At 42.2% G+C, this 26,724-nt stretch overlaps 1 protein-coding gene across 1 annotated transcript in view; it reads left to right on the top strand.

The window, feature by feature from the left end:
• COL4A3 (collagen type IV alpha 3 chain) overlaps positions 1 to 24,888 on the top strand; it is a 61,466-nt gene extending 36,578 nt beyond the window's left edge. Inside the window, exons 29-53 of the mRNA XM_086754834.1 lie at positions 331 to 435; positions 1,350 to 1,447; positions 2,836 to 2,986; positions 3,118 to 3,231; positions 4,023 to 4,190; positions 4,881 to 4,970; positions 5,524 to 5,658; positions 6,356 to 6,454; positions 7,935 to 8,024; positions 8,403 to 8,542; positions 9,558 to 9,684; positions 9,960 to 10,040; positions 10,853 to 10,951; positions 11,943 to 11,993; positions 15,643 to 15,828; positions 16,613 to 16,743; positions 17,205 to 17,277; positions 18,442 to 18,513; positions 18,635 to 18,754; positions 19,393 to 19,491; positions 19,923 to 20,135; positions 20,783 to 20,960; positions 21,974 to 22,088; positions 23,303 to 23,475; positions 23,734 to 24,888. Of these exons, the coding sequence (XP_086610960.1) occupies positions 331 to 435; positions 1,350 to 1,447; positions 2,836 to 2,986; positions 3,118 to 3,231; positions 4,023 to 4,190; positions 4,881 to 4,970; positions 5,524 to 5,658; positions 6,356 to 6,454; positions 7,935 to 8,024; positions 8,403 to 8,542; positions 9,558 to 9,684; positions 9,960 to 10,040; positions 10,853 to 10,951; positions 11,943 to 11,993; positions 15,643 to 15,828; positions 16,613 to 16,743; positions 17,205 to 17,277; positions 18,442 to 18,513; positions 18,635 to 18,754; positions 19,393 to 19,491; positions 19,923 to 20,135; positions 20,783 to 20,960; positions 21,974 to 22,088; positions 23,303 to 23,475; positions 23,734 to 23,818 (2,993 nt within the window). The 3' untranslated portion in view covers positions 23,819 to 24,888. The remainder of the gene's footprint in view (positions 1 to 330; positions 436 to 1,349; positions 1,448 to 2,835; positions 2,987 to 3,117; positions 3,232 to 4,022; positions 4,191 to 4,880; positions 4,971 to 5,523; positions 5,659 to 6,355; positions 6,455 to 7,934; positions 8,025 to 8,402; positions 8,543 to 9,557; positions 9,685 to 9,959; positions 10,041 to 10,852; positions 10,952 to 11,942; positions 11,994 to 15,642; positions 15,829 to 16,612; positions 16,744 to 17,204; positions 17,278 to 18,441; positions 18,514 to 18,634; positions 18,755 to 19,392; positions 19,492 to 19,922; positions 20,136 to 20,782; positions 20,961 to 21,973; positions 22,089 to 23,302; positions 23,476 to 23,733) is intronic.
• Positions 24,889 to 26,724: the final 1,836 nt, after the last annotated feature.

Genomic DNA, 26,724 nt, shown 5'->3' with positions numbered 1-26,724 from the left:
TTCTGTTCCAAGCCTCACCTCTATAATGTGTGTTTGTATCTTCTCAACAAAGTAGAAGATTTGTATCTGCACGTAGTTGTTCCTAGAAGTCTGGAATTTGGGCAGATTGCGTAAAAACTTAACTCACAGGCTCATGCCTGCTTTGAAATAGTGAACACAATTAGCATTTTAACTGTGAAAACCTTCTGTGGAGGAGAAATAGTGTCTAAGTTCTAATATAATCTACACTGGTATCCTTAATTAATGATGATAAACTATAAAACACTCAATCTTACAACTCGATGTACTGTGCTAAGATACATCACAGTTGACTTATTTTTTTTTGTACAGGTAGGGTTGGAGCAAGAGGTCAGCCAGGTGATTCAGGTCATCCAGGGCCAACGGGTGACACAGGCTATCCAGGGCTTGGGTTTCCTGGAATCTCGGGTCCAAAAGGTAAAACACTCTTGATCTTCTTCAAAAAAAAAAGCAAAACAAAGAAAAAAAAAACACCTACTCTTTTTTTTAGTTCATATTAAAAACAATCAACAAGTTAAAAAAAAAAATCCGTGACCATCAGTGAGACAGGCAAGTGTTTTTACGCTTTTACACTTGCCTTAAGGCTTATAAATTGCAAGTTTGAAATATTCTGAAGTATTCTCTGAATATTTCAGAGAATCAAGTATCAAAGCTGGCAGTAGGAAAATGTTTTAAGACATTCATGCTTCCAGAATGAGTGGCATCAAATAGGTGCAGCTCATCTGAGTGCAACGCTCGCTTCAGATGGATTCCCTTTCGTGATGGTTCTCTTTACTCTCGGGTGGATTCTCTCTGGATGTGTTAGGGACAGAGCTGTATAAGTGTCAGTACTTTATTTTTCATTAACTTTGGTTATGTGCAAAGCAATACCTGCTCTATTGGGCAGGTAACAGGAAGCATTTTGAATACTGTGAATTGGGCCATTCCTCGTGCAGTCGTACCCCCCTTGGGGCACTAGAAGTATTAACTTTTCATAATCCTATCAGGACAGGGGAAAAAGAAAAAAAGAAACCTCTGATACTAAAGCTACTGCCAGCCTGCTTGTGAAAGAAAACAGTAGGGAAGTGACTTCAGAACAGCTTCACTTTAACAAAAATCCTGTGTTAATAACTGAGTTGAAGCAAGTAACCACGCAGCGTTGCAGTCGACGTTGAGTGGATGTGTAAGGAGCAAGACGCAGTGTGGCACATCCGCTCTGAAATCAAGGTGCTATCTTCAGCCCATATAACCTGCTTGGGCGTCAGAGGCTCACAACTGCATCCGTACAAATACCCATTTGCAAAATTAGGTGATAACTGTAACATCTGTGCTGCATTTAATTCCTTTTGCAGGAGATAAAGGACTTGCAGGAGGCAGAGGGGCACCGGGCTGTGAAGGAAAGACTGGAGATCCAGGCCGAGCTGGAAACCTGGGACAACCAGGAGAAAAGGTTTGGTTAGAAATACACTACAGACTTCTACATAGGTCCCGTCCACTGAATGTGACACCAGACAAATAAACTAAGAAGTGCAAGGATTATAGGAGTTCCTGTCTTTCCTGACCAGTGACGCACAAACTACGAAATTAAATCTTTATGTAGAAAAGGGCTCACGCCAAAATTTTAAATTCAGGTAGATGATTTCAGAACTCCCAGTGTTTGGGATGTTGTCAGAGCACAAGGAGGATCATGCATTACTTACAGCAAAAAATGAAGGCCACAGCTTCTGAAAAGACGGCTGTTCAGAAGTTGCCGTTAAGCACATGTTTGGTGGAGGTCAGTAACAGCTAAGGATGCATTTAATTTCAGCAAATGCTCTGCTGAACTGAAGCATAGAGAAGGCAGGCTGGAGGCAATATTGTGGCCACTCTTGCTGATGAACAGGAGCTAATATATGGATGGCATGTGTAAATGTAGGATTCTTGACTACGCTGCAATCAGGATTCAAGCTTGAACAAAATAATAACACCTAAATGTTTTTAAAAAGTAGCATTTCTTTTTTTGTGTGCTTGCATGCCATTCTTTTCTGTGGCTTTTGACATGACAAAGGATGGGGCTTTGGGGTGGTGGATTTTTTCTTTTTTTTTTTAATTATTATTTAATCTGTGTTTGATGCTACAGAACAGCTGGATGTTAGAGTGGCCATTGTAGTCCAAGTCAGTGACTGGTATAAGCTCAGCTCTACTGATCTGCTTTACCAACACACTAATTTGCTGGTACTCAAAGCTGGTACTCGAAACAACCAGCAGTGCAGTCAGCCAAAAAAAAACTAGTTCAAAATTTCCTTTCAGGAAATAGAGTTGAGATGTTTGTGATGAAACCTGTCCTCATGGAAAACAATGTTCAGAAGAGTGATTTAAAAACCCCGATAATTGAGTATTCCAAGAGATATCTGGGTGCTGACCTTGATTATTTAAATAAATATTTTGATAAAAATATGACTATCATATAAAAATAAAGGAAAAGTTGTATTTGCACAAACTTCAACCAGATTTTCAGATACAGGTCCAAAGCTTTTCACAGCTACGGCAAGCATCACAACGCAGTAAAGGCCAAATGCAGGGAAGGATCTTGCATTGCTGGTGGCAATTTCATAGAGTTAGGAGACAGAGTTCAAAAACTGTCTAGATTAATTACTCCTCTGGTCCAGAACCTACAGCTGGTCAGTAAGGAACATCCAGGTCTGCTGAATTGGAGCCATTAGAAATTATGATGTGAAAGATCCCCAGGAAATGGAGAAAATTACTCTAATAACAGAAGTTAATTGACCACACAGTGGAGAAAATAATTTGGCAGGTTTGTAAAGCATAGTGGGTTGTTTACATTTCTCTGTGTTGCAGGGTGACCCAGGCGTGGTTATTCCTGGAGAGCCAGGTAGGCTGGGTTCACCAGGAGGTCGTGGCGATCCTGGCTCAAGAGGTGATACTGGATTTCCAGGACTCCCAGGTCTACCAGGGCGTGCTGGCCGTGATGGTGATGATGGCCTAAGAGGTACTGTTGTCAAGCAAGCTCAAGGAGCACAGCACGTTATTTTAAGGAAAGGGAAGCCAAATCAAACAGTGCTCACTCAAAGCCAGAAACTTCTACTTGAATCATTGTGAATCCAGTCTCCTTTCTTCTAGGAGATCGTGGCTCACCTGGAGTTCCTGGAGATCCTGGTTTTCCAGGGAGACCTGCTGAGTGTCTTATTGGCCTGCCGGGTTTGCCAGGTGGCCAGGGAGCTACAGGCCCACCAGGTAGGACCTTCTGAATCAAATGTGCCTTTTTGCTGGGTGGATCTGGGTTTTGCTTCTGCCTGCCAATGGCCTGAGGGAGCTGAAGTTGTTTTCTCGATACTGGTTATGGGATAGTATGTGGAAAAAATGTGAGCCTGTTTAAAAGACGCACTTTCTGCAGATGGGAGGAAGCACATGCACTGATTAAGATGGAGTAGGATTCAGATTCCATTGTATAGTACAAAGAGTAATCACAAACTGGCCCACGTTCCACAGGAAAAACTATTTCCATCATGTCTCCTGTATGGGGCTGACCTTGGATTCCTTGGAGCAATGCAATTGATACAGAAAAAAAACAAAGGAATAGTTCAGCTAGGCAGAAAACCAGTTTAGGGTCTCCGAAGTACCCGCATGTAATGCACATGATTTCCATTCCAAAAGAAACACGCTTGCTAACCCAGCACAATCCTTCTATATATGATCTCAAAAGGGTATTTTTTTAAATTATGGTTTTTAAGAGAATGAATGCAGAATTGGTGAGTTTTTCATGTTTGGGTTTTTCTCCCTTTTCTGAGAAGGGACAATTGTCTACTCTCGCTTTTTTTTTTTTTTCCCCTTTAAAAAAAAAACAAACCAAACAACCCACAGCTCTTTTAAGACTTCCTGAAGGTGTATCTTGTCCTACAGATCTAATCTTTAGCCCTCAAACAGGCAGAGTTCAAGAAGAGTTTCATGCTTATGATGGCAACGTAGAGATGGGGGTTTATTTTTCAGGCAGATGTACCTTACTACACTGTATGCATTTTTCTTAGGAGAAAGAGGTCTGCAAGGTTCCAAAGGACAACTAGGTCCTCCTGGCTTGAGTATCCCAGGACTCTACGGAAGGCCTGGAGAACCTGGATTAATAGGTCTTCAGGGAAACAGAGGATTACCTGGTCCCAAGGGGCAGTCTGGAAGGCCAGGAATCTCTGGTGTGCCAGGTAAGGGTTGCCCAAATACTTGTGTTGACATAGAAAGAGTCAGTCTCTGCAAAAAGGTGTCAGGGATGCACCAAACTGCGGGTGCTGAAATATTTTTCCCATTAACAGCTTTCATATGTCATTGAGATCTGTATGGAAAACAAATCGTAATTCCCTAAATGACGAGCATATCTTGAAGCTGTCATGACACAGTGTTTAGTAGTTCTTCTTTAGCATCCCTTTTCAAACAGATAGCTTGTTAATTATGTCTTCTTTCTTCTAAAAAGCAAGTTCAGATCTTGAGTCTGACAGAGCTGAGTCAGATCAGACTCTGTCACGTTAACCAGAGCTAACTTCTAGTAAGGTAGGCAATCCCTGTAGTTGTGGTTTTGTTTGTTTTTTTTTTTTTTCAGAAATGTGTTCAAATTTGGTTTGAGCATAAAATAAATCAGGTGTGTAATACTATTTGACAAGTGATGGAAGCTGTTGCAGCCACTAAACTGGGTAGTTTGGGGGTTACTGTGTGTGTAAGTGCTGTTCATGCCGTTAAAGGCTGGAAAACTGGCTTGGACATTGTGTTACCAAAATGGAGAAAAAAATAAAATAAGTAATTACACACTTAATGACAGGCATACATGTAATTTTCTGAAGTAACGTTCTGTTTCACTGATGAGATACTAACAAATGTGTCCTGTTGCTTCAATTCCACAGGCTCAAGGGGAGAGCCAGGTGTAATGGGCCTGTTAGGAATGCCAGGACCCCCTGGCGCGATTGGAAGACAAGGGAACCCGGGTATCAGAGGCAAGTGGCCGTACTGTCTGCCTTCATTGTTACTTAGAACGTCAGAACTTCCGTGCTGAAGTAGTCTTGTGATCCATCTTGATGTAGCGCTCCTGAGTACACGTGTTGTACTGGAATTTATCTTTGAGTCTTGGTAAATCTTTGGCTTCTGTGTATGTGCAGTCTACAGGCTGAATGAACATTGTTGTATTTTTGTAGTGGTTTTGAATTGCCACCTTTTCTGTTTCACTGGTATTTGTAAAAGTGGCTGGCAATTTGCTAAATAAAGAGCAAAGAGCTTTTTTTTTTTCTCTATTCCATCCCATTCATGTTCCAAACATTGTTATTATATCTATTCAAGAGATGTAAGATTATACATCTATTCAGTATAAGAAATAATTTCCATCTCTTGCCATAACCTGTGCTCAGAGGTGTTTTGTTGATGATTGGAGTAATTCAGAAGCTAGTTTAGGGTGTTGATTTGTATGGAGTTGCCTTTAAAGACAGGAGTTTCATTGCTTTCTTCATGTTTTCGTCAGGTTTCTTCGGAAAATTTAATGATATTTTCTTGCAGGTTCTTCTGGCTTCCCAGGACTAAAGGGAAGAAAAGGGTTTCTTGGAGCAAAAGGCGAACCAGGTGATAAAGGTTTCCCTGGACCATCTGAGACCTTGGTTGGTATTGGGAATAAAGGAGAACAAGGCTTTAAAGGTACACATTCATTGTTCTGTCCTTCAGGACTGGTTAGGGTTGTCATCTGTGTTCCAGTTCCAGTGGGCTCTAAAACATAGAGGAAGCTGACTCTACTACTGGGAGTGTTCGCGTGGCTTTGAAATAATTATTGCTGAACACTGTAACTGCCTTTTTATTTATGCAGTAGTTTGAAGTTACACTGAATATTTATTTCTATTTTAACAAGTCCATATTCCTTAAAAAAACTTTTATTGTAACGTTAAACCAGTAGTAATATGTCAGTAGTACTGGGAGGCTTATATACACCTATGCTACATGTTTTTACACGTCTAGTAGCCCGTGAGCGCAGAAATGGGTGTGCTTACCAACTAGATGCTGGATTGCAAAGAAACTGAGCCTTCTCAGAAATACTTGACTGTCAGAAGAATTCCTTTGTTTGCAGTATAGACTCTGTGTATGAGTTGTCCATGCTTAACTAATGCTGTCTGGCTTTTTGTGTAGACATTTTCCTATGGAAGCTCTCCAGAACTTCCTTTTGTCTCCATAAGAGAAATACAGAAGGCAGCAACTGTGAGCTTGTGTGTTCACAGAGTGAAAATCCTGTGCTCCACTTCTGCTTCATTAGCTTAAGAGTTATAAAACATTAAACTTTACATAAAACTTACGTTCTAAGATGGCGTTTTGTAATATTTTTTGAAATGAATCTTTGTTTTAGGAGTTCAAGGAAGAATGGGTCTAAGAGGAGAGAAAGGAGATGCTGGTGTGCAAGGTCCCCCAGGTTTTGATGGGCCTGAAGGGATACCTGGGCTGCCAGGTATGGAATATGTATATTGAAATTACTGTATCGCATGCAGAGCAGAGGTAATATTGCCTCACTGCTAGCACATGAATTCGGCTCCAGCAGCAGCCCTGCATTCTCTGTGTTAACTCTGAAGCTTTTCTGAGAATTCTGAAACTGAGCAATTTCAAAAGCTACTATTTGGAAGTCATAGCAGCTACCACCAAATGATTCTGTGTTTCCTTCCAAATTTAGATCGTTGTTTGGGGTGATAAATAGAAAATAATATTAAATCCTGAATAATAATAATTTTAAAATAAAAAATCTAATGAGGCCAATGAGTAAAAATTGGTATTCATAGAAGAGAAGTTTGAATTCCCAGAATTATAAAAAACTAAGAATTCTAAAATATGAACATTACAATTATTCAGAAAAATATTTCAGAAGCTTTTTTTTTTTATTATGGCTTGATTTTATTTCCCTTTTCAAAGCCTGCATGTTTGTATTACATTTTGAAAGTTACTATATCTTCAGTGAAAACCAGACTTAAAAAGAACCTGCACAAATGATAAACCTACCTCAGCTATTTCACAAAGTTTTGCTCTGCAACTACCATAACCTCATCCATAATGATGTTGACCCTTGAGTGAGACAATGCATCTGTTTTTTCCAAATTAACGCTAATAAATCCTCTTTCCTTCTCTATGTTCTGTATTTTTTATTCTTTGAGATAACTTCTTTCTAGAAAACTGTATTACACTGTATTTAGATAGATAAAAATGGTAACAATTAGAATAAATCTTAAGCTTGTCATCAAGATGGCTCTTTTCCTGATGGCAATGATCCATGCTAGGTATCGTTGTAGCATCACTGCTGTGTTCTCTAATTAACATTGCAGTGTAGCCATCACAGGAAAAACTCCAAATGCTTCACCGCTCCCTCACTTCTTATGGAAGAAAATAAGACTTCACCTGCCTAAATGCTAGTGCCCTGGAATTTGGACATCTGGACATTCTAGATGCAACTAGAACTTGTAGTCATTACACTGACAGCTAATTTAGCTAAATTAAACTAAAGATAAGTACCTAAGCCATGTAAGAAGAAACTTCTGAGTATACTCATCATGAGAAGTGCGTAATGATTTAGTAATAATGTGATTGTGACGTGCCCCGAAACCAGCCTGAACTCAGAATGAGCCCAGTGCTTAAATACCAATTCACAATCCTGATCAAAATTGGTAGAAGTACGTTTCCGTTGCTGCCTCTGGGTGCTGTGGTCCCAAACCTTAATTTGAATGTTGATACACAAGATGAAGATGCTTGTTATTTCTTTGACTTTCTGACAACAATAATGCTCAATTTGTCTGTGTCTGAGGCAAGAGGCTGCATGTTGACTTACAAAATAATGATACTATCACAAGGTGTGCGGCAGAGGATTGTCTATTCGTGACAGCTCTGTCACCAGCCAGTGTGTGAAGCAAACACGTGAAGATGACACTTATTTCTTCCTCTTGCAGGTGCCAAAGGATTTATGGGTCTTCCAGGGCTTCCTGGAGGACAAGGATTCCCAGGTGCACCAGGAAACAAAGGGGACATGGGAATTCCAGGTTATTTTCTGTCAAGCTGTATTAGAAATTCATAGAGCTGTCTAGAGAGAGGCATTTGCACAGATCTGAGCATTACTGTAAGCGTTGCACAATACTTAGACTGGGATTTATTCTTTGTGGCACCTGTAGACTTCTCACCACCCCAGCATTTGCTTGACTTGCAGAATGCAGTTCTCCCTCTTTCTAAATGAAATATAACTTCTTACATTTAAATATTGTAAGAACCTCTTTTTAATGTGTTTAGAAATAAAATCACTGGCTTCGTTACTTTAATGAAGAATGAATACGTGCATGTACAAGCAGTAGTTCACGGAACACAAGATGTGGTACGCAATTGTGATCCTTTTAAGAATGGTATCGGTATCTGTATTTTTCCAGGTCCAAAAGGACAGAAAGGGTCTCCGGGCTTTCCAGGACCACCAGGTGACCCTGGTCCACCAGGCTATGGTGGCTTTCCAGGTGACAGAGGGGATCCCGGGTTCCCATCTGCCGGGCCTCCAGGAGAACCTGGCCCAAAGGTATAAACGCAGTGGGAACAGTGTCGTGCTGGCAGTAAGCAGAACCTTTGAGTAGAGAAACAGGAACAAGGCGTAAGCAGGAGCTGCAGAGTTTGCAGAAGCAGGTGGTTTGTTAGTAATAAGAAATATGGAAATCCTATTGTGTCATTACTCAGGAGAAATTTTTGCCTTCCTTATATCTCGTTTTTCTCTTGGTGCAAGAATTTCCTATTTGTAAAGATGGAACGTCTTGGAAACAACTTTATTTCTGCAAAAGTTGCTAATCTATTAAAACAAGGACTTGCACTTAGAAAACCAAGCAGTAGGAATACTTGTATGTTAAAAAGTACAGAAAACATCATCTTATCAAATGTGAAAGTTTTGTAATCTGAAATTGTACTGTTGGTTTTTGAGAGTCTAGTAACATAATTACACAAAATTAATTGGCTTTTTTTTCACAATATTATATTATATTGTGTATATATTATGTTCGGCAATATATATTGCTAAGAAAAAAAAAACAATTGTCTTTTAAGCAGATTAATTGGATACAGTTTTACTCCACATATTCTGATTGTTGAACAACTGGGAGCCTTTTTACACGAGATTGTCTGAAATACCTGGTTGGGGCTGTAAACTGTACTATAACTCCTGTAATCTGTCTAAATTATCTGTTTATTTTCTGTATTAGCTGGGTAGCCACAATGAGATTATTGTTGTGAAAGTCAGTGGGAGTTCAAGGAAAAATACGCGTTTCAGTATTTAGTATAGCTGCATATTATGTAAGGAATGCATGTTTGGATCAAAAGAGGAGCTGCTAGAATAAAACTGGAGGGAAGTCTGTGTGCCGGTGAAAACATCTAAAGACTGAAGTCGGTTTGTACAGATTAAAAAAAGCTTTTTTTCTTAGTTATGTCTAAAGGGTCAGTGGTATTATGAGGAGACTTCTTACTAATCTACTTTGATTTTTGTCTGAAAATCACAACGAACCATGGTTACACTTACTTACCCTTTGTGTGCAATTACTGTTTCTCAGGGAGATCCAGGCCTCCCAGGAGTTTTGGGCAGCAAAGGAGAAAAAGGATCCCAAGGTCATCCGGGATCTAAAGGAGTACCGGGATCCCATGGGATCAGAGGGGAAACAGGAGGAGCAGGAATCCCAGGTATGTTCTGTTTTGGAGGGGCAGTGAGATGTTGACGTGCTTCTAGAAGAAGATAATTTCCCAATAAACAACACGGGGTGCCTGTAGGGTGGCACGTTTATATCCAGCTGCTGTAAACATGTCCGCTCCTTTGTACCCCATGCAGCCAGGCTAACTTACGTCAGCTGGAGATCTTTCACGGTGGTCGGAAGCAGAAACGATAGCAAAGTTCTCAGATGGAGTCTGGATCTAGTGAGAATGCCTTTTCTCCTCTCCCACACTCTTTCTCCTTTCAGGGAAGCCTGGACCTCCTGGAGGTACTGGTGTTAAAGGACGGCAGGGCCACCCAGGGCAGCCAGGCGTTACAGGCCCTCCTGGTATGGTATACAGCATCTCTCCCAAATCACCCCCCCATGGCTTGTTATTTTCTTTGTAATGAGGCAGTTCATGTTCTTGTCCTTCGGGGCTCTTTAGAATTTAACTGATATCCACACAATTGTAAGAAAGGCTTGCTCTGCCTCCTAAAAGAGACTAATAAACTAAGGTGTAGCTAGATGAGGAGGAGAAGAAAATGAATTAAGAGTGCAAAGAGAGGACAGAGTTGTAATTGTTTGTTAAAGCAACAGAAAAGATCAAAATGTATCTAAGGGGGAGTGTGTAAATATGCAGCAACAGAGATCTCTGCAATGCAGACTTTATTAAAATGAGTGCCTGTCATTGTCTTCAAAAAGAGCATTGGATGCTCTTCTATTCAGAGATCCTCATAAAAATTACAATGTTGTGATTTTGTGGACTTTAGGGAACTTGCACTGACTTATCAGCAGAGATCAGAATCCACTCCCTGTTCAGAGAAACCTTGATTTTGTAGCAAAGCCAGGGAGAGAAACCACGCTGCCTGAATGGATTCTCACCAGCATGGGCTAGATCCAAGGCAAGGTCCTAAAATGTCTTTGAAAGACGGGAAGTTATTGCCTGTGAAAGTAGTGGGGGTGTTAGATCCATTGAAGTCCCGTGAGCTCAATAAAAATTATGTGCTGCTCCTTACAAATGTTCGTGTACCAACAGAGTCACATCTGTCTTTGAAGTGACTGAACTGATCGCATGCTAATAAAGGGGACTCAAATCCTCTCCCTTTGAAATGCAGAATAATAGAAGTGAAAATGATGTTGTGGTCCATTACAATTCACAGGTGCTGCTGGAGACCCTGGCAAAAGTGGACTTGTTGGTGAGAGAGGTAATCAAGGCCAGGATGGTATGCCTGGTCCCCCAGGAGCAAAGGGAGAGCCAGGTAACACCGGTGAAATATTCTCATTCTGGTTAACTATTGGTTTTTTCACTAGTTAAACTGACAAGGATTATTTGGGAAGAATTAATAAGGAGCTTCTGTGGAACCGAAGATCAGTTTAGATGTAGAAGGTTATTTGCTTTTACATAATTCACAGATTTTTCTATGTAATTTTTGTATGTGCTGTCAGCAACCCAAACGCGTAAGTCACTGCTCTGTTAAACAGGTGATTTGTCATAACGTCACCTGAAAACCTGCGCGTCTGCAAGAGCCAGAGGACTGCTGTTAGCAGCTCTTATGTGTTTAGTCTCAAAGAGATGGAAACAAGCAAAATCCTTTGAAAGGAGCCTGCTCTCTTGCATGAAAATAAGATAAAGGGAATCACAGTGTTTACTTACATGAATAGTGAGGGTTTCCATCACCTGGCCCTCGGGTTGTAAAATGTTTCATTAAATGTCACTCCTGATGTCATCAATGTCCACAGATAGATTTAGTCCTCCACTGAATTCTGACAGAAAGTGTTTTCATATTTTACAGTGAAAATGTTTCTTTGTGTATTGGTATAAAGATGATACTGAGAAGGCATTCATAGTATTCAATAAGTTTTTTCATATTGAGTGTGAAGTAATCACTGTTAAAGTATTTTCCTTTTAAGATATTTACATTTCTTCTTCTATTTTTCTTAGTAATTAAGTTCAATGCAGATTTTTCTTCTTTTTTCTCCCGCTTAAAAAAGACAAAGTTTGTTGTTGTAGAATGTACCTCAGGTATGATTCCTCAGTAGGAGTTCCTACTACAAAGGAAAACTTACAAATTTAATTTGTGTTTCTGGATAGAAGAAACGGAAATAATCAATAAATGATATTTTACATATAACAAAAATCTAAGTTTTGATTACGTGAATTCTGAAGAAATGTGTAAAATATTAGACAAGTATGATGTTTTTTAACAATTACTCAGGACTTTGAGTATAATATGACCTAATATTTTATAGGAGCACCAGGAAGAGGAATCCCTGGCCTTCGAGGTGTTCCTGGTCGTAGAGGTGAGTTGTTTGTTCAGAAAGCAAATCTTCATTTTTAAATGCCGGAGTCATCATCATCTTTAAGTCACCTCCTGCTTTTGGACCCTTGAAATGGCACTAAGAGTGTCAGAGGAAACGAAGAACGATTCTGTGCTTCTGATCAATGATTTGGTACTATTTATTAAATGACAAGAGTTCTTGCGTGTAAAGTTAAGGCGATTGTGAAAGAGAAATAAAGAGGCCAACTTCTGTGGTTTTGTGAAGGTAATATACACATCGCAGAGCTTTTCAAATTCTATTTGGATACATAATTTGATTAACAGAGTATGTTCTAACAAAAACAGGTGATGCTGCTGAATACTAAGCACACTGTAAGCATGGCGCCAGTGCCAGCACCGAGGGTCCAGAAGCTGAGGAAGGATCACAGATAAGTGCAAATAAACCTAAACTGCGATCCAATAGCACCCCTGTCGCTCCAGCCAGCAAGTCGGCTTTGTCGGGGGCCCAGCTGAGGTGTCTCTATACCAATGCACGCAGCATGGGGAATAAACAGGAAGAGCTGGAGATGCTTGCACACGAGCAGGGCTACGACCTCGTTGGCATCACGGAGACGTGGTGGGATGACACATACGACTGGAGCGTCAACATGGAGGGGTATAGGCTTTTTAAAAAGACAGGAAGGGGAGACGAGGAGGGGGTGTCGCTCTCTACATCAGCAACCGGCTGGAGTGTGTGGAGCTCCGCCTGGGGGTGGAGGAGGAGCTGACAGAGAGCTTATGGGTCAAGATTAGAGGATGGGGACGGACAGGGGACGTTACGGTGGGGGTCTGTTACAGGCCGCCTGGCCAGGAGGACAGAGCAGATGAAGTGCTCTATAGGCAGATAGGAGCAGCCTCACGGTCACAGGCCCTGGTCTTCATGGGGGACTTCAACCACCCGGACATCTGTTGGAGACCCAACACGGCAGGGCACAGGCAGTCCAGGAGGTTCCTGGAATGCATGGACGACAACTTCCTCCTGCAGGCGATAGGGGAGCCGACAAGGAGGGGTGCCATGCTCGACCTTGTGCTCACCAACAGGGAGGGACTGGTCGGGGATGTGAAACTCAAGGACAGTCTTGGCTGCAGCGACCATGACACGGTGGAGTTCAAGATCCACGGGGCAGCAAGGAAACTACATGGCAAGCTCTCTGCCCTGGACTTCAGGAAGGCGGACTTCAGCCTCTTCAGGGACCTGATGGGCAAAGTGCCATGGGAGGCGGCCCTGGAGGGAAGAGGGGCCCAGGAAAGTGGGTCCATATTCAAGGAGCACCTCCTCCAAGCTCAGCAGAGGTGCATCCCAATGAAAAACATGTCAGGCAAAAAGGCCAGGAGGCCGGCGTGGATGAGCAAGGAGCTCCTGGAAAAACTGAAAGTAAAAAAGGAAGCCTATAGAGAGTGGAAGCGGGGACAGGTAGCCTGGGAGGACTACAAAGAGGCTGCGCGAGTGGTCAGGGATAAGGTAAGGAAGGCCAAAGCCCTGGCAGAACTGAATCTGGCCAGGGATATAAAATGCAACAAGAGCTTTTATAGGTACGTAGGGGACAAAAGAAAGTCCAGGGAAAATGTAGGCTCCCTCCGGAAGGGAACTGGTGTCCTGGTTACCCAGGACATGGAGAAGGCTGAGGTTCTCAATGACTTTTTTGCCTCAGTCTTCACCGACAAGAGTTCCTGTCCCACCACCCAAGCTGTAGAAGGTGCAAGCAGGGACTGCGAGGATGAAGAACCGCCCACTGCACTGGAAGAGCAGGTTTGGGATCATCTGAGGAACCTAAAGGTGCACAAGTCCATGGGACCTGATGAGATCCATCCGCGGGTCCTGAGGGAACTGGCGGATGAAGTTGCCAAGCCACTGGCTATCGTATTTGAGAAGTCATGGCAGTCTGGTGAGGTCCCCGATGACTGGAAGAGAGGGAACATAACCCCCATTTTTAAAAAGGGGAATAAGGAAGACCCGGGTAACTACAGGCCGGTCAGCCTCACCTCTGTGCCTGGCAAGGTCATGGAGCAGATTCTCCTGAAAACCATGCTAAGGCACATGGAGAGCAAGGAGGTGGCTGGTGACAGCCAACATGGCTTCACCAAGGGCAGATCGTGCCTGACCAATTTGGTGGCCTTCTATGACGGGGTGACGGCATCGGTGGACAAGGGACGAGCAACTGACGTCATCTACCTGGACTTGTGCAAAGCTTTTGACACTGTCCTACATGACATCCTTCTCTCTAAACTAGGAGTTGGCTGGATGGCCGCACTCAGAGAGTGGTGGTCAACGGCTCAATGTCCGTGTGGAGACCGGTCACAAGTGGCGTCCCTCAGGGGTCCGTGTTGGGCCCGGCCCTGTTCAACATCTTTGTCGGCGACATGGACAGTGGGATAGAGTGCACCCTCAGCAAGTTCGCCGACGACACCAAGTTGTGTGGTGCTGTCGACACGCTGGAAGGGAGGGATGCCATCCAGAGGGACCTTGACAGGCTGGAGAGGTGGGCCCGTGCCAACCTCATGAAGTTCAACCAGGCCAAGTGCAAGGTCCTGCACATGGGTCATGGCAACCCCAGGCACAAATCCAGGCTGGGCGGGGAATGGATGGAGAGCAGCCCTGAGAAGGACTTGGGAGTGCTGGTGGATGAGAAGCTCAACATGAGCTGGCAATGCGCCCTCGCGGCCCAGAAGGCCAACCACATCCTGGGCTGCATGAAGAGAAGCGTGGCCAGCAGGTCGAGGGAGGTGATTCTCCCCCTCTACTCTGCTCTGGTGAGACCCCACCTGGAGTACTGTGTCCAATTCTGGAGCCCCCAACACAAGAAGGACATGGACCAGTTGGAGAAGGTCCAGAGGAGGGCCACGAAGATGATAAAAGGGCTGGAGCAGCTCTCTTATGAGGCCAGGCTGAGAGAGTTGGGGCTGTTCAGCCTGGAGAAGAGGAGGCTCTGGGGAGACCTGATAGCGGTCTTCCAGTACCTCAAGGGGGCCTACAAGAAAGATGGGGAGAGGCTGTTTAGTAGGGCCTGTTGCAATAGGACAAGGGGTAATGGTTTTAAAATAGAGGGGGGTAGATTTAGATTGGATATTAGGAAAAAATTTTTTACGATACGAGTTACAGAACACTGGCCCAGGTTGCCCAGAGAGGTGCTGGAGGCCCCATCCCTGGAAATGTTCAAGGCCAGGCTCGACGAGGCTCTGAGCAACCTGATCTGGTTGGAGATGTCCCTGCTCCTTGCAGGGGGGTTGGACTAGATGACCTTTGAAGGTCCGTTCCAACCCTTACCATTCTATGATTCTATGATTCTAAATCTACAGTGATTGCATTTTCATTTTGTTCATCTGCCCTTTGTGTTGATGAACGGTTGACTGAGGGGACTCTTCCCATTTTTTAGGTTTTGCATTGTATTTCTAGTCCTGGTAGAAATCCATTGATTTGCTTTACTTTGGGGGAAAAAAAAAATTCTCTCTTCATACCCTCCATCATGCAGATCATGCAGTCTATGATTGACCTTAGAACAGTATCTCTTTGGAGATACTAAAAACAAAGGCTGAATTCCACCTTTGCAGTACAGTAAACGCACACATTCTGCGTCGTCACATTATTTACCACCTTGACAGCTGTCCCCACATGTAATACTTCTACTCTGCAGGAATTAAAGGGGACATGGGACTGCCTGGTTTTCCTGGGCCACCCGGTATGAAAGGTCATCAGGGAGATCAAGGACCCGTTGGACCTCCCGGCTTAGTGGGGTTACCTGGATTTCAAGGCACAACGGGCATGGCAGTTCCTGGCCAGAAAGGGAATAGAGGTATTTCTGGTGCAGATGGAAGACCAGGTGCGTTGTTATAACTCCTTATTTATCTGAAAGGAACTCCCTTTTAAAATAGAGGGGGGTAGATTCAGACTGGACATAAGGAAAAAATGTTTTACGCTGAGGGTGGTGGAGCACTGGCCCAGGTTGCCCAGAGAGGTGGTGGATGCCCCATCCCTAGAAACATTCCAGGTCAGGTTGGCTGGGGCTGTGAGCAACCTGATCTGGTTGGAGATGTCCCTGGTCCTTGCAGGGGGGTTGGACTGGGTGGGCTTTGAAGGTCCCTTCCCACCCAAACCGTTCTGTGATTCTGTGATTCTAAAATTCTAAAACATAAACGCTAAGCTTTGCAGGCCACTTGATGGATTATTTTGCTTTCTTCCCATGTGGTCCCTAGGGCAGCTGAGATCCAACCTTAAAGAAGTGAAGAGCATGAGTGTGTAGACATGGCTCTTAGGGACATGGCTTAGTGGCGCACTTGGCACTGTTAGGTTTACGGCTGGACTCAACGATCTTAACGGTCTTTTCCAGCCTAAATGATTCTACGATTACAGGCATCACTACAACTGGAGGATATTAAAAAAATTGTAGTGCTGTAGAGTGCTGCAAGAACTCAGCTCTGATCTCAGATTAAATTAGCAAGCTAGGAAAATGAGTTTATTTTGTTAAAAATGAGTGTATTTCCTTGGGGGTCACTGAGGTGGTAAAGGTGAGAACCATTACAGAGTCACGGAATGTTGCACTGCACTGTATGTAACGTATGCGAAATGCTCTTGGCAGTAGCCTTTACTTTGATGTTTCCCTACAGGTGCTCCTGGTTTTCCAGGGCTTCCTGGTCTTTCTAATCCCAGCATGAAAGGAAGCAAAGGTGTTCGAGGGGCAGATGGCATACCAGGGCCGACAGGCCCAGCCGGCGACGTCGGTCCTCCTGGTCCAAAAGTCAGTGAAGCAGTATTGCTTGTTTCTTACTCCACTGTTAATTTTGCTCTTACCCTGAAAGTAACACCCAGGTTAATTAAAAAAAAAATAAATAAATAAACAAAAAACACAAACTCGAAAACAACAAACCAAAATAAAAAACCCTACATCTTCCAAAAAAAACCCTTGTAATAGAGGAAAGATGTTAAAATGGATATGAAAAGTAGTTTGTATGGACTTAAGTGGACCAAAAAGAAATTATTGTGAATTTCTGGCATGTCATTTCCTTGGCCATTCTCTACTACAGAACAGTATCAACAATGATGTGACTGTTCCTAACATGCTCACAAATGGAGCGGATAATTCCAGTTGTAGCATTTTCTGTGAACATAATGCTTTGAGTATTCTGAACAAAAAGAAAGTTTACTTCATAGCATGCAGATGCTGCTTCCTGCTCATGATTGGTGTTCCTTGATTTGCAGGGAACAGAAGGTCGATCAGGTTATCCCGGTGCTAGGGGGGACCCTGGATTTCTTGGATTCCCGGGTGTGAAAGGTATTTGTGTATTTATTACGTACACTTCTGTGTGCCAGACACAATCAAGAGCGGGGTGTGGGTCAGCTGTAAACAAAGGCGATCACTAAGAGAGCATTTTCTTTGAGTTGGGTGCTCTGGGTATGTCCAGACTGATGTTCAAGTGAGGAACAACTGGAACTTTAAAGGCCACTATTCCAGGCACCTCTGCTAGAAGATGTGACTTTTTGGCAACTTCTTAGCTATAGAACTCAGAGCATTTAATCACAATTCCACTGGGTCCTCTGCCGTAAAAGTAGTCCCAGTTATAATCTAATTTACCAGTTTATCAACAGATGAACTTCAAAATGTGTTGGCTTCATTGATTTCATATTCCCGAGGCTTAGTTGGATAAAAATCCTTTTACCTTAGACATTTTTCTAGTGATTTAAATCTGTTCTAGATCTGCATGACTCCAGTATTCTAATTTTTCAATTGCGTGACTTACAGTGACACAAAATTGTCATTACCTGTTTAACCTACTGATTTGTGTTCCGTGCTAGTTATTGTGTATTTTAAATTTGTTCTAATTTGAAAAGTCACTGTACAGACAGTAATTATACTTCCTTAAGCAAAAAGCTTGTTTCATGGTATAGTCAGTCAAATCTCTTGACTTGATGATAAAAATACTTCTTTTTTTTTTTTTCTCCAGCAGAGCTGTGGAGAGTAATCTGGATATAACCTCTGGATATTTTGCACAATGAAAAGAATTGCTTATTAAGTTTCAAACACTTGAAGAACTGTACAAACCCCTAAGAGCCATCAGCATAAGTGACAGTAGGCTCTACAGGGAGCTGAACTGCACAGCATCACTGAAGGCAGCACTTGGCCTGCAAACTTAGTGCCAAAACCACATAAGATAAAAAGGACCTAGTCTAAAGTTGAGATTTTAAGCTAGGTTTACAGGACCAGCCATTATAGCAAGAGAGGCATGGAAACATCTTCTTATAAACTGACTGGAATAAATTATATAAAATTACACAGTAACAGCAGAGATGCAGAAGTTCACTCTCGCGTTTCAGATGAGTCTACGGGCTGTGTTACTCTTTGGGAAGGTTGCACAGACTCTTCAATAAGCCTCTGAAATTCTGCCAGTTGTTTTGATATTTTGAACCAGACAAATGTATCTCCAACCTTCTGTTTCAGGAGAAAAGGGTGATCAAGGACCCCCTGGACCACCAGGTGCAGAAGGGCCAAGGGGACCAAAGGGCCAGCATGGTAACCAACCCTTCTCATTCTTACCCCAGCCAACTTAGCTGCATTTGTTGCGTTTGTTTGGTAGTTTGTTTGCTTTCTTTTAATATAAACCAATAGCTCTTCTTTATATTTTTGCTGCTAGGTCCACCTGGAGTGCCTGGGAGAATATTTGCGATCCCGGGAAGCAAGGGTCCTCCTGGACTACCAGGAATCCCAGGAACACCAGGTGATCAAGGAATTCAAGGGATTCCTGGGCTACAAGGTGATTGCTGTTTTCATCTCTGTTCATGTTTGTGTGTGCTGCTTACTGGTACATTATTGATTAGCAGGAAAACATGCTTCTGCATCGAAAATGGACTTGTCTTTAAAAATACCTCTCCATATTTAAAAACAGCACGTTGTACCTTGTTAACAACCTTGTATTCATGCCCTATCCCATTCCATCTGTCCTCCACCCTTGCAGTCAGTAAGTGAGCAGGCACTAAAGAATTGTTCTTCTACACTTTCCTTAAAGTTCTTTTACAAAGGAGCTGCATTATTTATGGGATTACAGACCGTGACCAAGATGATTATGTCCTGTTACTATATTTTTTAAAATTTTTCTATTGTATGACACGTGCTAAAAGGAAAAAAAAAAAACTATTTGCTTTGGTTTCTGTAAATATTTCTTATAAGAATAGTGTTTTTCTGCAATACATTCAATATATTCTTGTAATCTTTCTGATAGGAAGTATGGTGACCGTAACACTACCGACAGTCTCAAAACTTAGTAAATCCCTGGTGGTTTTATTCTAATGCAGCTACCTTTACATGGAGATTTTAACTTTGTTCATTAACGGTCAGGAAAATCTAGAATAACTACTGCTGTATGATTCTGGTTTTTTCTTGATGACAATTTAGGACCAAAAGGAGTAAAAGGTCTGCCAGGAAGATTTGGTCATCCAGGTCAGCCAGGAATGCCTGGTCCAAAAGGAGACAGGGGCTTTCCAGGAGAAAGAGGTACAGGAGAGCAGACATCTCTGACTGCTAATGAATTTACAGATAAACTGTATTCAGATTTCTGGAAATCCTTCCTCTTGCATGTACTGAGATCATGTAACGAAATCCCGAGGTATCAACGTGCCTTTACGTGACATCAAAATGGAACTAACTATTTTTATTTAGTCACTGTTAAATGTTTTTACTTTACAACTATTTTGGCCATTTTTAATGGCCACGGTTCTTTAAAATACCTCACTCTCCCGTGAAACTATGCAGTGTAAAGCTAGGTCTGAAGGAATTAATACATCTACCAACAAATACTGCCAATTTTTAAGTTGCATCTTCATGATAATTTTTTGTTAGTTTTCAAGTGGTTCCACTAATTTAAATGAAGTAAAAATTCAAACAAAATTATAGCATTTGCAGTCATATTTCTTTCTCCTCCACAGGACAACCTGGACTGATTGGCTTCCCAGGTCTGCAGGGGTTACCTGGATCACCAGGAACTGTTGTTACTGGTCCAACAAGAAGAGGTTTTATCTTCACCCGGCATAGTCAATCGACACAGATTCCTTCGTGCCCGCGTGGGACATCGCAGATCTATGTCGGCTATTCGCTACTTTTTGTACAAGGAAATGAACGTGCACATGGACAAGATCTCGGTACTGTATCGGTTCAAATTTTCAGATAATTTTCTTTAGAGTTCACTAATGCTAGGAAACCAAATGCGCAGTAAGTGTCTGAGATGAACACTCATTTCAGACATCGGTCTCCAGAGCGGTCTGCTGCTCTGAGTCAATTCAAGAGTCGTGGCTTGAGAGACATCTTTCTTTCCTGCCCTCCTATGTTCCCTTTTTACTGTCCCTAGACATTTTGAGGAGGAATTCTGTTACTTATGGATAGATGTCAAGTATAAATGTTCACAACATCTGCACAGGGCTGACAGTGACAACACAGTGTCTTGGTTTTTTGGAGACCAAATGAGATGCTTTAGGGTGTCAAAAATCGCAGCGGAAGCTTTTGTTTAAGCAGCTGAATCCCTGCCACTGTGTCAAGGACGGATACCATCCAACAAGATACTGTTTTAACCGATTTTGTTCTTGCCCCTTATTTTTTATATAGAAATTTTTATATATACCATAAGCATTTTGTAATGGTGGTGTAATTCCACCATCCAGACACTTCTCTCTCTATAGTTACCAGCTGTTTCCTCACTATAGTAGATTGCATGCCATCACGCGTCGCTTCTGTTGGCTGCACTAAACGTAATCTCCTGTTTGTCACAAACCTGTCCTCTTCTGTCTTTTAGGAACAGCTGGCAGCTGCTTGCAGAGATTTACCACTATGCCATTCTTATTCTGTAACACCAATGATGTTTGTAGTTTTGCTTCTCGCAACGACTATTCGTACTGGCTGTCAACTGCGGCAGTAATGCCAGCAGACATGGCTCCGATTTCTGGCAGGGCACTAGAGCCCCATATAAGCAGGTAAGAGTACAAGAATTTTAGCTCTGCTGGCCTGGAACCACAAAGACGTCGTAAATCATTTTGAAGGGCAAATCTCAGGCAAAGACCTGCCCATCTCAGCCAGTATAAGCCCTGTTTTTAACCACTTGGGTTTTGATTGCTCACCTGAATATGTTGGATACTCTAAGGAAAGTTAGATTAAAGCTGGAGTTGCACCAGAGGGCTTAATCTGTACAGCTGACATGAAGATGGCACATAATCTTACTGATTGCAATGATATTTTTTTAAAAAAAAATCTATTGTTGTGTATATCGGAGGCAGACTAAAATGAAATAAGGACAGCTTCATTATTTGGAACATAGTACAGATCAAGTTCTGCTTTCAGTGCTGTGTGATACATTCACTGTAGGTGAAGAACACTGTAAGCTGGGGCCGAAGGTTCTCTGCTGTGGAACACCCTTGTGCAAATGTGGTGCTTTCTAGTTGCTTTAGATCAGCTCAGAAGGATGAAAAGCATCTTAAGAGGAAAAGCTCTAAAAGCAGGAGCATCCAAGAATAGCAAAGTCAAAGATGGGAAGGCAAGCTTTGCACTCTAGGCTGCCTTACCCGGTTGTTGCAGCTCAGCTTTGTAGTTTCTTCATTTAGGAAATAAAGATTAGGTTTTTTATCTTAGCAAGTAAAGGTACAGAACTTTTATCTACACCATAACCACATAAAGTAGCGAGCACATGAAGAAGGTAAAATTCAGGTTCTTGCTTCAGTAAACGCAAAAGTAGGAAGCTCAAATGTTACAGGACAAATTTCCATCTTTTACCAAATTTTGTCTGGTGTTCCTGGTAGGGATTGCAGAGCAAGGAATTTGAGTTACCTTCAATTTACTTATGTCCTTATTAACCAGAGGAAACTTGTGTGAGTTGTAACATTTTTAGTAAGTCCTGCCATTAGGTAGCTGCTATCCTAGAAGGTACAATTTTTGCCTGTTTACATGTTTTCTCTCATATCTGCACTGAATGCATGTGCGTTTCTTTTCACAGGTGCGTTGTCTGCGAAGGAGCTGCAATGGTGATAGCAGTTCACAGCCAAACAACTGCCGTTCCTGCATGTCCCGAAGGCTGGATATCTCTCTGGAAGGGTTTTTCTTTTGTTATGGTAAGGATATAAAGCCTTGAATTATTAATTTTATCTCCTCCTGCTTCCATTTTCATCTGCTCATAGCTCATTTGTTTCTTAATGAAGCACAGGAACAGCTATTCTGATCTGTCCCCAGAAATAGGTGGCAGGAGGAAAGGGGGAAAAGATTAAAGGACAACCACAAGATTTTAGTCTGACGAAAGTAACTGCACGTTCTCATTTTCATGTGTCATGAAACGGGTTTGGGGACTGGGATCCTGAACACAAATACACAGAAATAACTGACCTGCTTCCGTGCCAGGCAGTTCTTTTATAAATCAGATCTCGGGGCTGAACTCCACAGAAAGCTAAAATCAAAACAAATGCAGTACACTGTCGACAAAAGACCGCGTCAGCAATTCTGATGCCATAACGAGATGTGAGTGAAGAAAGTTCGTAATGTGCCTACAAAGCGAGAACGGATTATGGGAGAAAGAGAGTATCTGTGGTAGGGGATGTAGCACTTCATCTTTGTATCCATGCCTGTGTGTTGTCGCAGGGATGCCAGCAAATGAGGGTAAAAGAATTAAAGAATTAAAAACCCCTCTTTCTTTGCATGATGTAAGTCCTTGTGGGTCTAGTGTGGAATTTGTTGTCTCTCCTGGGATTTGGTCCTAAGCAATCATCATCTTGGAAAAGAATGAGAGGATTTTTGCAGCATCTGGGTAAAATCATCTGCTCGTTTCCAACATCAGCAAGTTTAATTGGTATTTTCTAGCCGATTTTCTACTGTCATAAATTATTTTAGAGCCATTTCTACAAACATTTACTGACATCAGAGAAAGAAAAAGCCGCCTTTGCTTTTTGTGTTTGGAGAAGCAATCCATGCAACAAAAATTAGGAACACACACGAAACAGAGGATTTGGCTTATCTGTAATTCAGTTACTGTAGTCCTCAACTGGAAAGGAGCCAGCTACTTTCCAGCCTTTGTACTGGTTACAGTTTCATGCCTTTTCCTGGAGCAGAAAAAAGCCTTGGCAGGGACTTAAAAATTGCCATAACTGCGCTTGAATTTTCATAAGGCTTCTCTGCTTCGTTATAAAGTTGGATAAAACTAAGCTATGTTCTTTTTTTTTTGTCCAAGATATACCACAGAACGTGGTATGTTTTAGAAAGAGATTTTTTTTTTCTGCCTGAAGTTTACTAAAAGCTGCTGGACAAGTTCTCATTCAAAATGTCTTGGTGGTTACAGTACACAAGCGCCGGCTCAGAAGCTTCTGGCCAAGCATTGGCATCTCCTGGATCTTGTTTGGAAGAATTTCGAGCCATCCCGTTCATAGAGTGCCACGGCAGGGGAACGTGCAACTACTACACAAATTCCTACAGCTTCTGGTTGGCGTCGTTAAATCCAAGAAGAATGTTCAGGTAAACTGTACTTCCCTGCATCCGTAGGCATTGCATCCGTACTGGAAGCACACAAGGAGACAGTAGCTGCCTGGGGGCTCCCTGAGAAATTCCCCCCAGTTTAGACATCCCCCTTTGCTAGGTTTAGGGCCATTCTGTAGCACAAAGATGCCTTACGTGAGCCAAGGATTTTAACGTTGGTAATTCCGTATCCAAAGCTTCATCATCTCTCCCTGGTTTTTTAAAGAAAAAAGTAAATATTTGCATTGTTTCTTTCAGGAGACCTCTGCCACAGACTTTGAAAGCAGGCGAACTAGAAAATATCATCAGCCGCTGTCAGGTGTGCATGAAGAGACCCGTCTAAACAGTGGCCGCTCTTGACGGAACGTGAAACTCCGCTTTTGTTATGAAGAATTGCCTAACTCTGAAGAGCTATAATTTATTAAAGTCTGACTGCATCTGGAAAGAAAGTTATACATTGCCAGTGCAGCACTGTGGTGAGGTAGGGCAACAGTTTGACTTTAGTCTTTGGGAAATGACAAAGCACGTTGTTGGAGAGAGCTTGTCGTGGCGGTCTGCAGGGGCTTCTGCTGGACTCTGCCGTTTCGAAGCTGCCTCTTCCCGGTAAAACTACGGCATCGCCAGATCTTTAACGAAAGATGGTCACGCTTCCTTGCGTCGTGTGCTTTTCAAACCACGAGACAAACTAAATGCTCTAGTATCAGCTTCCGTATGTTCAGTGTTCAAAGTGGATATAATTTAAGACGAAAACCTGGCACTTATAGGAAATATTTTCAGTGCACTTTTAAATATATAACGATTCACTTAGGGTTGTTTTGTTTTGGTTTTCTTGTCTAATAAACAAGTATCTCCCCGCTTACCTCACCCTTCCTCTGGCTAGCAAGCAAGAATGCAATATTTTTTTGTATCGCTGCAATAATAATGGTTCTTGACCAGCCAGAAGGGGAGCTGCGCCCTGCCCGGGGCAGACAGCACGCTGGAGACATGCGCTAGCTGTGACGCGACCACAGCTAATTGACAGTGTTGGAAAGTTTTCGTCAGATTCCGTGGCTTTTCACACAGATCGTGAGATCTTTTAAATTCTTCAGAAGTTGACAGTACTGGACCTCTCTCATGCTTTGGTCTCTACCGAAGAACCATTATTTAGCATACCATAATTTGGGATTTTGGTGGCATTAACAATCCCTGTGTGGCTCAAGGGCTCCCGTGGCATTATCAGGTTATCGCACACCCATCAGGATGTGATCGCTATGGATAACAAAAATATAATATTCACATTTTATAATATTCCATATTTAAATATTTATCACAAATTATGTTCTGTATTTAAATCTTTATCACACATTTCTGCAAACGAAACCTTTTATTCCATCCAGTTAAATGCATGCCTCCAAAATTTTTTAAAAAGACTGATATTTAAATTGTACCATCTGAGCACTGACTTGTACAACAGACTCCAACTGTAAATGATCATAAATACTTGAAAAGCACTTTCATTTACTCATATAACTTATACAAAATTGTAGCTCTGAGGGTTTTTTAAAATATTTATAACATTGCACTTGCAAGGCTATTTAAAATTGTAATGTTAACATTTAAAATGTTAATATTTTTTAATACTTGCACAATCTTCCAGAATTCCAGTATTTAGTGTTCTAGAAGAAGCCTAATTCACCTGAAGAGTTCTGTAAATGCATCACCTTAAATGTAGGCTCTAGCAACTCATTGAAATAACCAAGATTTCTCACTTAGATCTTTTTTTTTTTTTAAGCCAGTGAAATTTTATATTGTTTCTGTTAAAATACTTGCGTTGTGTTTGTCTGACTGTTTGGATTTTCAGTGTTAACCGAACTAAGAAAAAGTTTTTCATCTGTGTTTCATGCCAGTATCTTCCGAGGGAGCTAACGCGAAGATACCACTGACGTGAACTGAACGCGTATTTTAAGATTACTGTTTGCTTGGACAGTCGCAGTACTTCTGTTGGCAGGGTCTGACTGTGAGTGCCGGTTTTATGAAGGATCGCTATGCAGATGCACTACCCATTAGAAGGTGTTCATGTCAAGTTAGTATTTAGTCAAACCCGATCCAGGTTTGGGGATGGGGATGTTTTCCTTCAAAAAATCACGTATGAGATTTTTCCATCAACTCTGAAGTTTGCTTAAAATGCTCAGAGATGAAATCCACACCCGTTGCTTGTTAGGTTGTTGGGTTTTATTTGGTTTGGGGATTTTTTTTTCCCATTAAGGCTCGCATTACAGCCACCCAGCGGCACTGTACGCTGTATGCAATTTATGACTGTGGAGAGCCTCACGTAAAACTCGCTAGCGGAGTGCAGCCTGGAAGTGCCTGAGGTTGAACTCTGCTGGGAACGGTCAGCAGAGGATAACGTGGAAGGGGAAGGGAATGGATTGTGGTTTTAAAGTCCAAAGGTAAGTTACAGAGTTATGTCTGGCAGTACCGCACGTAACTGGAAGCTGCGCCTTGTTCCCAGTTTGGGATTCTGCTGCTCGCTCACTGTGTGGCCTTCAACAAGTTACTAAAGAAAGATTTTCAGAAATAGCTTTAGATTTTGAGTGCTCAAACTCAGCCTTTCCTTCAAAAGCGAGAAACACAACTGCAGGGACGTACATGTTCATCAGGCCCAGCATAATGCACGTGGGACATTGAAAATCAAGGAAAAGCTTGGAAAGAAAGTTGATTTTAACTTCTCTCTGCAGATGCAGATCATTTCACATCCCTACTGCTAGTGATTGTTGTGAGGAGTAGTTAACTCATGTCTGTAAATGCTTTGAGAGCCTTAACTGGAAAATGCTGAAGAGGTGCAAGGTGTTAATATATTGTACTGAAAGAATGGAAGCATGAGAAATGAGAAATAATGAGCAAACAATGGGGGGGGAGAAAGGAGGAAGGCAAACCTTCTGCTAAATACAGCCAAATAAAAATATTTTGACTAAATAAAGGACCCATTTCGCTTTTTTTTTTCCCTTCTTCCCAGTGCTAATGATCTTTTCCACTACCTGTGCATAATATTATTTCCTGGAAAAAAAAGATAGAAAGATGGCCTTTTAAATCACCGAAGAAGAAGATCGAGAATAGCTGCAGAGAGATCTGAAAAACGTCGAAGAAAATTATTTGTGCTAGGACTTCTGCACGATGGAAAAAGGGAAGGAGCGTTGTGAAAGGGGCGAGGGCACAGCTACGTAATGGATCTCAGCGGGAATGGACTGTATTTCTCGTGTGCTTCGAAAA

This window comes from Chlamydotis macqueenii, chromosome 9 (genome assembly GCF_036417535.1).
Source record: "Chlamydotis macqueenii isolate bChlMac1 chromosome 9, bChlMac1.mat, whole genome shotgun sequence".
Classification (NCBI taxonomy): Eukaryota; Metazoa; Chordata; class Aves; order Otidiformes; family Otididae; genus Chlamydotis; species Chlamydotis macqueenii.
Note: the sequence above shows the minus strand (reverse complement) of the source record. Positions and strands in the feature narration are given on the sequence as shown.